General features: G+C 39.1%; 1 protein-coding gene across 1 annotated transcript; it reads right to left on the reverse strand.

The window, feature by feature from the left end:
• Positions 1-2,295: 2,295 nt before the first annotated feature.
• tmcc2 (transmembrane and coiled-coil domain family 2) lies at positions 2,296-13,708 on the reverse strand. Its single transcript, XM_024271210.2, has 5 exons — positions 13,389-13,708; positions 9,873-10,274; positions 7,475-8,085; positions 6,161-6,296; positions 2,296-3,207 (listed from the first exon to the last, which is right to left on the reverse strand). Exons 1-5 carry the CDS (start codon positions 13,389-13,391, stop codon positions 2,908-2,910), a joined length of 1,452 nt encoding a protein of 483 aa, XP_024126978.1. The 5' UTR covers positions 13,392-13,708; the 3' UTR covers positions 2,296-2,907.
• Between the last annotated feature and the right edge of the window lie 78 nt (positions 13,709-13,786).

Here is a 13,786-nt window from a genome sequence, read left to right on the forward strand (position 1 = left end):
CAATTTAGCATAATGCTAGCTGTTTTGACAGAATAACACATTTTCCCAGTTTTTTAGGATGGCTTAGAGCTTAGCTAACATTTTAGCATAATGCTAGCGGTTTTGACAAAATAACACATTTTTTCACAGTTTTTTAGGATAGTTTAGAGTATAGCTAACATTTTAGGATAATGCTAGCTGTTTTGACAAAATTATACATTTGTTCCCAGTTTTTTTTTTAGGATAGTTTAGAGTTTAGCTAACAATTTAGCATAATGCTAGCTGTTTTGACAAAATAACACATTTTCCCAGTTTTTTAGGATAATTTAGAGTTTAGCTAACATTTTAGCATAATGCTAGCTGTTTTGACAAAATTATACATTTTTTCCCAGTTTTTTTTTAGGATAGTTTAGTGTTTAGCTAACAATTTAGCATAATGCTAGCTGTTTTGACAAAATAACACATTTTCCCAGTTTTTTTAGGATAGTTTAGAGTATAGCTAACAATTTAGCATAATGCTAGCTGTTTTGACAGAATAACACATTTTCCCAGTTTTTTAGGATGGCTTAGAGTTTAGCTAACATTTTAGCATAATGCTAGCGGTTTTGACAAAATAACACATTTTTTCCCAGTTTTTTAGGATAATTTAGAGTTTAGCTGACATTTTAGCATAATGCTAGCTTTTTTGACAAAATTATACATTTTTTCCCAGTTTTTTTTAAAGGATCATTTAGAGTTTAGCTAACATTTTACTATAATGCTAGCTGTTTTGACAAAATTATACATTTTTCCCAGTTTTTTTTAGGATAGTTTAGAGTTTACCAAATGTTTTAGCATTATTCTAGCTGTTTTGGTAAAATTAGACATTCTTCATTTTATTTATTTTGGCTAATTTGGCATTTAGCTAATATTTTTGGCCTTATTTCAGCTGTTTTGGCAAAATAACAAAATTTTCCCCATTTTTTTAGGATAGTTTAGAGTTTAGCTAACATTTTAGCATTTTTCTAGCTGTTTTGGCGAAATTAGACGTTTTTCCTTTTATTTTTTTGGCTAATTTGGCGTTTAGCTAATATTTTAGCAAGCTTTCGACTGAAGGTAAGACTTCTCCAACTCTCTAAAGTGTGAAAAGTTAAATAACGACAAACTTCTTAAGACACACTGATGAAAAGGCGTTTTTTTAACATGTTCTTGTGGCATTTTTCTGATGATGGAGGACATATTTTGAGAAATTTAAGATTTAAACTGCATTTCTGAGTATTTCTTTATTAAAATTATTGTGCATCAGGACGATCCCTGCTCCGCTCCATTCTGATGCGTCCACTTACAATCAAAAAGATCCGTGAACGTCTTTATTTTCCTCGTCTGAGCTGTACAGCTTGATAGCTCCAGTATTGCTAGCTGTTTTTGTTGCACGTTTAGTGTTAGGTTGGAGTTATTAGGGGCTGTAAACTAGCGGGAAAGAGTGTAAACAGAGAGCTTTTAGCAACAGGCGAGGAAGTGGGGGCGGGGTTGCTCCGTGACAACAGTCCCGCCCACAATTTACAGGAACATTCTAATGAACTCCAGCAGAAAGGATGTCCCAGAAAACAACACATTTTTTGGGGGGGCTAAAAATTGCATAATTATAATAAAAAGACCACTGGGAAAACTTGTGGTTTTAAATGTTCTTAATCGTAAAAGCAATGAACTGAAACATTTCTATACAAAAGAGTTTTATATATATATATATATATATATATATATATATATATATATATATATATATATAAACACATTCATTTGGTTTTGTAAAGACTAGTAAAATTCAGTAGTAAAATTAGTAGTAGTAGTAGTACAATTTTGTTATTATTTGACCTAAAATTAAAATTTTTATGCCTCTAATTTAAAATAAATTACTTATTAAAATGTATTAATAAACAATAAAAGATTAGGCTCATCATCTACCGCAAGTAAAAAACTAATTTAAACACATTTTTTCTCACTTTCATATTGAATCATTTATATTTTTACCTTCATGGTGGACCTATTTATTGTCATAGATCCATTAACCCTTCATATCCTGAGGCGTCGCCGGTTAAACACAAAATCTCGGACATACTTTAAGATACCTTCAAAATCTACTGGAATTAAATTGATCAAGTTAACAACTAAAAAATTACAATAAAATCAACAAATTCTTTCTTGAAACGGACTGTTGAGTTTGAGTTCTGTAATCAGCAGCAGCTATTCTTCCTAAATGAATTCATTTTTTGTAAAGTTGAAAGTTCATATTTCAAAATTTCTGTATTTATCTGAGATATTTGACAACAAAAGTCATTTAATATATGAAATAATTTATTTTACATTGTTTACTAAAACAGCAATATTCCTTTTTGCAAACTGGATATAAACTTCGACATGCCAGTCAGCATAGACAGCTGGAACTCCTACAATGTGGTTCTGAAGTTGCATTCATGGACCGTTTTACATGTTCGGGTCGTGATCATTTTCAGAACTTTTTGATCAGAGAAAAACGGACCACGTGAGACTACTCGGGAATGACACTAGAAGTGCAGACGGATCGCTTGGACCACAGGACGGCAGTTACACAACACGAACGTTTTGTCATCGATGACATGTTAACCCATGCTAACTGGATGCTTCTTGGTGCACGTATGAGCACATGCATGAGCACGTGACATTCATGGAAACGTGTAGTCCTCCGGGATGTGCCATAGCTTCAACATGAAGATTACAGCAGCATTTTCGAGCCGTCGCTCTAGGCTTTACATTTAGAAATGGTTAAAAAACGTCTGTATTTGGTGATAGCAATGTGGTGGTGAGTGGGCGTCTGCGCCACTTATTCGAGATGAGATGGCGTCCTTTGTTGCTTGGCAAATACATTTGAATCGGAAGTTTTTCCTTAAAAGGTCTTTTGTTATTTCCACCTTAACTGGGCAGCAGCCACAGCTCCACAAAGTCCCACTGCTTCCACAGCACGAACAGCAGCAAGGTCAGCAGCACGGTGGACGCCACGCGGGCTCTGGTCTTCATGAGCGGCGTGATGAAGTTGGCCAGCGTGGAGACGAAGACCAGCAGCACGGCCATGAGGGCCAGGATGACGTTGATGAGCTTCCCCAGCAGCGCTCGAGCGTTGGCGTTCTCCACTCCCTCCAGCTGCACCACCTGCTGCTGCTGCTGCTGCAGCTCCAGCTTGGTGATGCGGGTCAGACACGACTCCACGGCCTCCTGCACGGACAGAGCACGGCGCCGTTTTAACATTTTGACAAACCTGCTGACCCTAAACGTGCTATTTCACTTTTTCTAAAAAAAAAAAAAAATATTAAAGTCTTCTGTTTCAGTGAAAAAATGACAGTGAAAGGTCAGTTAACCCTTTAACAGTGTTTATGTTCTTTTATTTTCTGTAATTTTATTATTCCATTAGCAATCAAGGTACTTCCAGTAGATTCTGAAGGAGAAAAGCGGCTCAGCCTCTGGTGTTAAAGGGTTAATTAAAAAATCAATTATTTGAAAGTTGACTTTTAAAAACAAGTCGCTAGTACGGAAGCCGAAAACTTTTTTTTCTCTTTTAATCGCTTCCTTGAGATAACGAGATGCATCATCTCGTTATCTCAAGATAATGAAGAATATACTGTAGCGTCCCTTTCTCCCTTTCCTGCACTGAGACTCTGAAATTTTACCATTTTGCTTGAGATAGTGGATCTCCTTATCAAAAAATGTTTTTATAATGAGATAAGAATGATTATTATTATTAATAGATTAAAATGAGATGATATCTTGTTACATTGGGAAAAAAAAATCAAGAAAACTATATAATAACTTGTCATTATGAGAAACCAACATTTGTTTTCTTAAGAAAATTATAAAATAACTAATTATTAAGATAAAAAATAATATATTTTCTAGAGAAAACTAGATAGTGACTCGTTAAAAGAAAAAAAAATGAGATAATAACTTGTCATAGTGAGATAACTCGTTATATTGAGAGAACCAAATTTTCTTTCTTGAGAAATTGATATAATGACTTGTTATTTTGAGAAAACAAAGAAGATAATAACTCGCTATTTTGAGAAAAACTAAGTAATAACTCGTCATAACAAGAAAAGGAAGTCTGTTTTTTTTTGAGAAAACAAGATAGTAACTCGTTATTATGAGAAAAATGAGATAATAACGAGATAACAACGTTTTTATTTTCTACAGAAAACAAGATAATTCGTTTAAAAGAAAAAAAACAAAATAAGAACTCATAACGAGAGAAGGAAGTCTGTTTTGTTTTCTTCAGAAAACAAGATAATAACTCGTTAAAAAGAAAAAACAAGATAATAACTTGTCATAACAAGAAAATGACGTTTGTTTTTTTCAGAAAACGAGATAACTAGAAACAAAAAATTGGATTTTAAAGAAAACAAGATAATAACTCGTTAAAACGGGAAAAAAAGCAGATAATTAATAACTCGTCATAATGAGAAAAGGACGTTTTTTTGGAGAAAACAAGATAATAACTCAATCACAAAATTATGATAATAACTCGCTATTTCGAGAAAAACGAGATAATAACTCATCATAACATGAAAAGGAAGTTTTTCATTTGAGAAAAACGAGATAATAACTAGAAAAGGAAGTTTGTTTTCTAGAGAACACGAGATAATAACTCAATAGAAAACCAAGTTTGTTTTTTGGTGATAAAGAGATAATGAAGAGTATACTAAAGTGTCCCTCTCTCTCTTTCCCACACAGAAACTTTACCTCTTTGAAGTTTCTTTATTTTGTGGTTAACAATAAAAACGTTGAAGAAAACACTCCACAAAAGTTGTTTTTTAGTCTATTTTTTATTTATTGGTGGAGCTTCACTCTTCAAACTCTTTGTCTCATGCACCAGCCTCCGACCCTTTGAATCCCTAAAACCCCCCAAACAAACAGGTTGATTGACAGAAGTCAGAGCTGACAAGAATCTCTGCATGATGCGTTCACTGAACTCTGGACATTAGCGAACCCAAACAGCCACTCGGCCCAACTCAGTCCGGTACAAAGCTTTTGTCATTTTTATACAATCCACAGGAAAACAAAGAGGTTATTCAGAAAAATGTCGACACTATTAAATCAATAAATTATATATGGATCAGTTCGACATTTTCTCTGATAAACTGCTTTGTTTTGCCGCTTATGTCCGGAGGTCAGTGAACGCACCATGCAGAAACGCTCGGCAGTCCAGGTTCTGTTGGTTCTGTCAATCAACTTTGTTTGAAGGGTTTTGGAAATTAAATGGAGGGGGCTGATGCATGAGATGGAATGAAGGCGTTTAAAGAGCGAATAAATAAAAAATAGACTAAATAACAACGTTTGAATGTTTTTTCTACTGTTTTAATTGTTGACTACAAAATAAAGAGACTTAAATCAGGTTTCTGCGTCTCCGTGAAAGGGAGAAAGTTTCTTCGTTATCTTGTATCACGAGATAGTGGATCAAAAAGTGGATTAAAAAAAAAGTAGGGTACGCCATTTTCAGCCTCCATAGGTTTGGAATCAGGTGGTACAGATTTAAGACGGTCTGAAAATGTTGATGATAATCTGAATTCAAACTTTACCAATTCTAATGCCTTTTTCCCCAAAAGTTCTTGGTTAAAAGTCAACTAAAGTATATACTTTTTTTATCCTGATTAGCACCGAAATCCAATTAAATACACGTTGATCTCAGGGAAATAACTTACTATTGAACTTTAATCGGAGTAAACCATCATTTAATCAAGTGATTACATTCATGAACCTAAGTTCCATGATCCGTGTTCACTAAATCTCTTTGAAATCATTAACATGTCTACAAAAATCTAAATGTTCATTAGAATTCTAGTGTTTTAAACTGTGATGGATTCATTTTGATTGATTAACGATGGCCGTCTAATCCAATCAAAGCTAATCTTTTCCTGAAGGGGGCGTGGCCTCCTTATTTTAAATAATCTTTATAAGAAAAAGAGACAATAGCTCATATAGTGGGTAATCATTGATTGTGTTCAGTCTTTATTTAATTTGTGTGTCATTTAAATGTAGATTAATTCAGTTTAATGATTAAAAGTAAAATATTTCTTGTCTCCAATAAATTAGAATATTTCAAATCAGACATGAGTCTAAATGTTGCTATTCCAGCTGTGGGATGTGAATGAGCTTCTTCTCGGGTTTCCTTCCTCACCTGAATGTCTCGTGCTCTCTCGTAGGACTGGTAGGCCACCTTCTCCTCCATGCTGGCCAGCTCCTGCTTCAGGTTGGTCATCTCGTTCTGGTGCAGCTCGGTCAGGTCGTTCAGCTGCTCTTCCAGACGCTCGTACCTGAACGGTCACCAGAAACAACATTTTAACGACACCATCATCCAAGATGTTTAGTCTTTGGAACATACTCTGTGACGGTTATTCTACTTTTATTCACGAGATAAATAAAGTAGTGTAAAACTGCTGAGGACAAAGAGGGGAAAAAGAACAAATTTTTTTTTTTTAAATTGCAATTTCTTAAAGTAAGGATTACTTAATTAGCATTTGTGTAATTTAAATTGGTTACATTTATAAATTTATGTCTAAGGTGCACATAGATGATAAACTATGTGGGTTTTTACATCCCTGTTAGATGTCTTGTTTGCTTAACTCTACCTCCAGAATGAACAGATTTTATATGCAAAGCAAAACTTTGGTAAAAGGTTTGATCTTTTTATCTTTTTGACAAATCTCACCAATCAGAAGGGAGTTTGTTGGACCACTGATGAGGAGACCACATGCTTTTACTGAGGCATCTGACTGGTCAGTTTAGGACTTTCACTTGAGTGGTCTTGTTCCATCTGAGAGATTTTTTTTCCTTTATTATGACAGAGTCAAAAAATGATGGCCATGAACATCATTTTACAAATATTTGAAGTCTTCAGTTTGGGACCCAAAAGTGTTGGAGGCCCCAGGCAGTCGCCTACCTGTACCTATTGCCAAGTCCCCCACTGAGGGGGGATCACTCAGTCCAGTTCTGATATAGGGCCAATGCACCAAACACACCTTTCCTTACATCCTAAACCTTTTTCAATCCCCATAATAGCTGGAGAATTTAACCATCAGATTGTCATTTCAGCTCACAGAGTAATGGAAGTCCAGAAGACACAGCCAGCAAGGCCAGATGGCCCATATGGTTTCTAAGAGGGCAGAAAAGGAGGGCCCCGATAGGGTTTGTCCACAGTTTTTGGGATGGCCCCGCCTGTGTTTACTCACGTTGACTTCAGTGCACTGAACCTTTTTTCAATGATTTTTGATTTTCACTGGCAGACATGAAATCCCGTCCACCTTCATCCACATTTGTCTTAGGAGAGATAATACGTCAATGTAAAGCTTGGGTCATCTGGGCCCTATAAGATAGCACAAGCGTTTGGAGAGACTGTTTCTCAGAATGTAAAAGAACCTTTCCTGCAAGTGGAAAACTTGGCCAAATAAAGTGTGACTGAGGTGGTGTGAAGTGGTATATTTTGGTGCTGTACCTGTATCTCTCCTCTTGCAGACACTGAGTCATGTAGGAATAGTCGCTCTGCAGCTGCCCCTTCATGTCCTCGATGGCGTCCTCCATGTGAGTCTGGCTGGCTTTAATCTCCTGCAGGCCCTCAAGCAGAGAGTCCCAAGACCCGTGCATTTGATGGTGGTGGTGCCCGTCCAGGCGGGGGCTCCCCATCATTGGTCCCAATATCCCCCCTCCCGTTCCCGCCCCTCCGGAATTGCTGCCCACAGCGGAGCCGGACGTAGCGCTGGAGCACTCGTCGTCGCTGCCGTACTTGGGGCTGGAGACTAAGGTGGCGCTGCCGCTTAGGGCGCGAGGCGTGGGCGTGTCCTCAGAGTGGCCCCCAACGCCGTCCTCGAGACTGTCCTTTAGGTGAGCAATGTTATCGGCACTGCCAAACTTGTTCCTGATCAGGCTGGCAAACTCTCGCGGCTTGGAGACCACGGCCGTGTGGGTGAGTGCCGAGACTCCCCCCTTGACCCCTTCGACGACTCCGCCTCCAAAGCCACTTATCCCAGCACGAACGTTGGCTCCCACATCCTTTAATCCCTGTTGCATGTCGCGCAGGACATCCTTGGGCTGCCGGGCTGGTCCGTTCTGGAAAGAGGAAGTAGAGAGGTGGGATTTGGGTTTGAGGTGGAGGACAGCTGCCTTGCATAGTTTGGTGAGACACAGGCGGACGCATTGGTAAAAACTAGTGTGGAGTCTACACTCACCGGCCACTTTATTAGGTCCACCTTGCTAGTAACGGGTTGGACCCCCTTTTGCCTTAAGAACTGCCTTAATCCTTGGTGGCATAGACTCAACAAGGAAACATTCCTCAGAGAGTTCGGTCCATATTGACATGATAGTTTTACACAGTTGCTGAGATAATTCTAGTTCTAGCTCTCAGAAGATGTAGCATCAGAAGATGGTACACTGGTCAGCAACAATACTCAGGTAGGCTGTAGTGTGGGAACCGTGATCAATTGGTACTAAGGGGCCAAGAAAATATCCCGCACACCATTACACCACCACCACCAGCCTGAACCATTGATACTTGACAGGATGGATCCACGTTTTCATGTTGTTGACGCCAAATTCTGACCCTACCATCTGAATATGGCAGCAGAAATCCAGACTCATCACATTTTTCCATCGTCTATTGTCCAGTTTTGGGGATTTTGTGTGAATTGTAGCCTAAGTTTCCCGTTCTTAGCTGACAGGAGTGATACCGGTGTGTTCTTCTGCTGCTGTAGTCCATCTGCCTCAAGGTCGTTGTGCATTAAGAGATGTTCTTCTGCAGACCTTGGTTGCAACCATTTGAGTTACTGTTGTCTTTCTATCACCTGGAACCAGTCTGGACATTCTCCTCTGATCTCTGACATCAACAAGGTTTCTCTGCCAACAGAACTGCTGCTCACTGGATATTTTCTCTTTTTCTGACCATTCTCTACAAACCCTAGATATGGTTGTGGGGGAATATTCCAGTAGATCAGCAGTTTCTGAAACAGTCAGACCAGCCAGTCTGGCACACACAACCATCATGTGACATAGGTCGATTAATCGACAACTAATCGGCTCTTAAAATACTCGATGACTAATTTAATAGCTGTTACTTTATTTTATATGGAGTCAGAGTGCAGTAAAGTTGAAAGGTAAAATCACATTTTCTAGCTTTTTTGAATTTTTTGACATTTATTAAGATTTTCTAGGCTGTTTTGGAGTTTAGCTAATATTTGCTCTACATGCTAGCTATTTTGGCTAAATTAGGATTTTTCAGTTATTTAGGCTGTTTTGGAGTTTGGCTCATATTTCAGCTACATGCTAGCTATTTTGGCTAATTTAGGCTTTTTGGTTTTTGGGGCTATTTTAGAGTTTAGCTAATTTTTCAGCTACATGCTAGCTGTTTGACTTAGGCCTTTTTCCATTTTTTTAGGCTAATTGAGCTTTCAGCTAATATTTTAGCTAGTAATCAGCATCAGCGTTTTTAGGTATTAATTTCAGCATCTTCAGCTATGAGCACTAGCATCTTCAGCTGCCAAATTCAGCTTATAGCATGCACACTAGCAATACTGCAGATAATGCTTGTGTGAATATATATAATTTTTAGTTAGTTTAAAGCTAATGATGGTTAAGATATATGTTTTACATCCACTTTATGCATTACGCGATTAGTCGACTAATCGGAAAAAGTAATCGATGATTAGTCGTCTACTAAAATAATAATTTGTGCAGCTCTGATGGGATGGCCATGTGATTGGCTGATTAGAGATTTCTGTTGACGAGCAGTTGGACAGGTGTGCCTAATAAAGTGGCCAGTGAGTGCACATTCTCAAGCAGCTGTCCTCACAAAACTAGAACCGGACTCTCTCAGAACACCATTTAAAAATGTCCCCTCTTACCTGTTCTATCTCTTTTAGCTTCTTGTGATAGTGCTCGAGTTTCTTGTGCAAGTGTGCAATGGTCTGTGCAGATTTCTGGTTCTTCTTCTCAAACACCTGCTTGATTCTGGAGGCTTGCTGTTTGTCTGCGTTATGGGCCAGCTTCAGGTACTCTGCCACGTTGTCGTCGCGAGCCTCCTGCTCCACCCGGATCTGCTCCGTGACCTTCAGGATCTTCTGCTGCAGGTGTTCCAGGGCTGCACGCGTCCGCTGCGGCTCACCGACCGCTGAACCCTCGGCTCCACCGCCCGCCACAACCCCGGCCGCCGCGGCCCCCGCTCCATCGGTGCTGATGTTGCTGTCCGAGCCACCATGGCTGCTGGTGGATGGTAGGCCCAGGGTGGAAACCTCACTCTTGTCCAGCTGAGGGGACAGGAACACAGGTCAGAACCACAACGATCAGCCTGGAGATGATTTGATCAAATCTTCCTTTAACACAGGGGTCTGCAACCTGTTTAGATTTTTGTTTGGTCCAATTTCTTACTGACTAAAATCCAACTAGAGGAGCAAATTTAGCTTTGAAATATTCACAGAAATTACAGTGATAAAAATGTTAATAAAGATATTTATATATTTTTTAGAAATAACAGTTCTTTTACTTTTCACAGCAGCAAAATAAATTCATTTCAAAATAAAATACACCATGTGTCAACGAGACACAGATCAGCTGTAGCAGATTTATAGAAGAAAATAATGTGACTCTGGAGCTGCAGGTTGAAGACCCCTGATCTAATTTTTTCCAAATTCTGTGGCAATAAGAGCAGAAAAAAGCGTATTGAAGTGATAAAAAACGCACAATTTGAAATTAAATGTTAGAAGAGATATAGGGATAGTCATTCCATCAAAAATTTTGACAGGTTCCCCGCCCCCTGTCTAAGCCAATCAAAATGCGTCTGGAAGTCGACAACACTGACAAAGGTGAAACATTGGATCAATTATAGTCACATTTAATTTTTTAGTTTTCATCAAATTACATTTTTGTGTCGCTGGTTTACTCAACTCAAAAATTACATTTGATAAAATTAGTATTTAAAAATGTAACAATTTACACAGCTTTTGTTAATTGATCCACTTTTTACAGTGTCTTGAATAATAATTTTGATATAAATTGTATATTAAAATGATTATTTGATAGGAGGCGAGACTTCCAGATGCATTTTGATTGGCTTAGACGTGTCAAAATTTTTGATGGAATGTGTGTCCCTATATCTTAATGTTAAATTATTTGAAGGAAAATCAAAAAAGTGCTTTAATAATTTTGGATTCCTATTCTAGAACTAAAAAACATAAATTCCAAGGCTTTATTGGCAGAAAACACAAATAAAGGTGTGAGATATAGGGATAGACCTTCCATCAAAAATGTTGACACATGCCCCGCCCCCGTCTAAGCCAATCAAAATGAAGTTCTGCCTTCTACACTGAAAAAAGTGAAACATTGTATCAATTTACAAACGTTCTGTAATTTGTTACATTCAAAATTTTTTGTTTTCATTAAATTACAATTTTGGGTTGATGGTTCACTCAACTCAAAAATTAAATTGGATAAAAACTAGTATTTTTAAATGTAACAAATTATAGAGCTTTATTAATTGATCCACTATTTACAGTGTAATGTAATTTAATATAAAATGTATATTTAAAATTATTATTTGATAGGAGGTGGGACTTCCCGACACATTTTGATTGGTTCAGACATGTGAAAACTTTTGATGGAAGGTGTGTCCCTTTATCTTAGTGTTAAATGATTTTGAAGGGAAATGGGAAAATGGAACAAGAAAGTTTGGACTTATGACAAAAAGTGCTTTAATAATTTTAGATTCTTATTCTTGATCAGGGATCTGCAACCTTTAACAGTTAAAGAGTCATTTTGGTTTATTTCTCTCAACCCAGTCGGAGTCACACATCTTTTAGAAAAATAAGATTTTGTATTTATGTTATTTGTATGAGAAATATAAATGAACTATTGTTTTTGGCATTAATAAAATAAAAATTGGGACGAAATAAATGTTTTTTTCCCCAAATATGAAGCAGTTTAAAACGTTTAACAGAGACTTCGATTCAAAATAAAAGACTTCCTGTGTCACAAACGATCATCTCATGCAGAAAATAGTGGTAGGTAGTGTAATGGGAAAACAAATGTAAATGTTTATGGTGTTTCTTAGCCAGAAATGCACAAATGTAACTTTCAAAAATTAAAACACAGCTAATTAATTGTGTTTTTGAACCATGAGGAACACTTAAAACACTGAAATTCGTCAAAATGTTTAGTTTTTGATTATTGAACCGCTATGGCTACAGTGTGTTTTTTTTTTTAAAAACTTCACTTCAGTTACTTTTTTAAACTAAAAGCTTTGTCTTTAACCAGAGGGGTAGAAGAGCCAGACGAGGCTCTGGAGCTGCAGGTTGCAGATCCCTGATCTAGATCCAACAAACATAAATTTCAAGGTTTTATGTCAATCGGACTGACATGGCAGAAAACACAGATAAAGGTGTTTGATAGATTGCTTGGATTGCTTTTTGGCCTCATTTAAAGGGTAATAAACAGGCTTTCGACTTTGCCAAGAAACAATTAAATTGTTGTGTTAGCATCAACTGAAGCCACATTTTCTTCCTTTTGCTGTTTACAACCACAAGAGGGTTTTCAGGGGAGTTTTTGGAGCAGCAGAAATCTAAAAACCCAAGTGAAGATGGTCAAGGGGCCTGCTTCATGGAGCTATAGTAGCCTAAGGAGGCAGAGATCTGAGTGCAGTGGCCATTTTACATCAATTATATGAAGCATAATTATAGTTTCCTTCAGCAAAGCCTCAGAGCCTTACCCTAAAAACCGAGGATGACGCTTCATTTCCAGATCTAGATCAGAGTTTAGTGAGATAATGATGGAGCTGCAGAGCCCCCCGTGTGTGCGTTGGGGGGGATTCCCTGCTCTGAAGGCTGGGTGCAGCTGTACGGGGGGGGGGTCTGGTTGACTCCCCCCGCCTGAAGCCCAAACACTGCAATCTGACGCCCCGAGCAGACGCATGACACCGACACGTCTATTTTTGCCGCTAGAGGAGCGCGCGCGCGCTCAGAATGGTGTCGGAGCAGATTCCAGATGAGCGCCGCGCGCGCAGATTAGTCCTGATCTTGAGAGGGAAAGTGAGATGCTAAGATGAGGCTTTTAGCATGGGGAGGGGGGGTCCTGCTTTGGCCCAGATACAACAGCGCCAAACCAAACACAGAGCGGGGGGTGGGGGTGCCGTGACATGCCTGAAGTTTGTGGTTTAACGCACACGGATGGCGCGGCGCGGCACGGCACGGCGGAGGAGAGCAGGGCTGAGATGAGGATGGAGATGGCAGAAAACAACAGGACGTGGTCTGTCTGTGGCTTCCTGGAGACACACTGTGACACGAGAGATGGATGTCAACACGCGTGGATGTGGACGCACGAGGACGACACACGCGCAGCACAACAACCAAATATGCAATCAGAAACGTTACCATACTGCTTTAATCCAATGTTTGCAGAGCCATCGCAAGTCTCTGTTCGAGGCCCATCCTCCTCCTCCTCCTCCTCCTCCTTTCTCCCTCCACACCGAGGAGGAGCAGCCCCCCTCCTCCTCCTCAAATGGGTCCCAGCAGCTATCGCGCGCGCGCGGGCTATCAGCGCTCCGGATCCGAACGCTCCATTGTTAACGGCACCGACGTCCACAGCCTGCTCCCTCTCCGCTCATCTGTGTTCCTCCCTCTCCTTTGTGTCGTATGCACCCCTCCCCTCCTCCTCCTCCTCCTCCTCCTCCCTCCGCCCTGCTCTCCCTCTGCATCTCTCTGTCTATGCAAATGGGAGCAGTTCTGCCCTGTAATGGATGAGGGAGCAGATGATGGAGGGAACGGACAGA

This window comes from Oryzias melastigma, linkage group LG5 (genome assembly GCF_002922805.2).
Source record: "Oryzias melastigma strain HK-1 linkage group LG5, ASM292280v2, whole genome shotgun sequence".
Classification (NCBI taxonomy): Eukaryota; Metazoa; Chordata; class Actinopteri; order Beloniformes; family Adrianichthyidae; genus Oryzias; species Oryzias melastigma.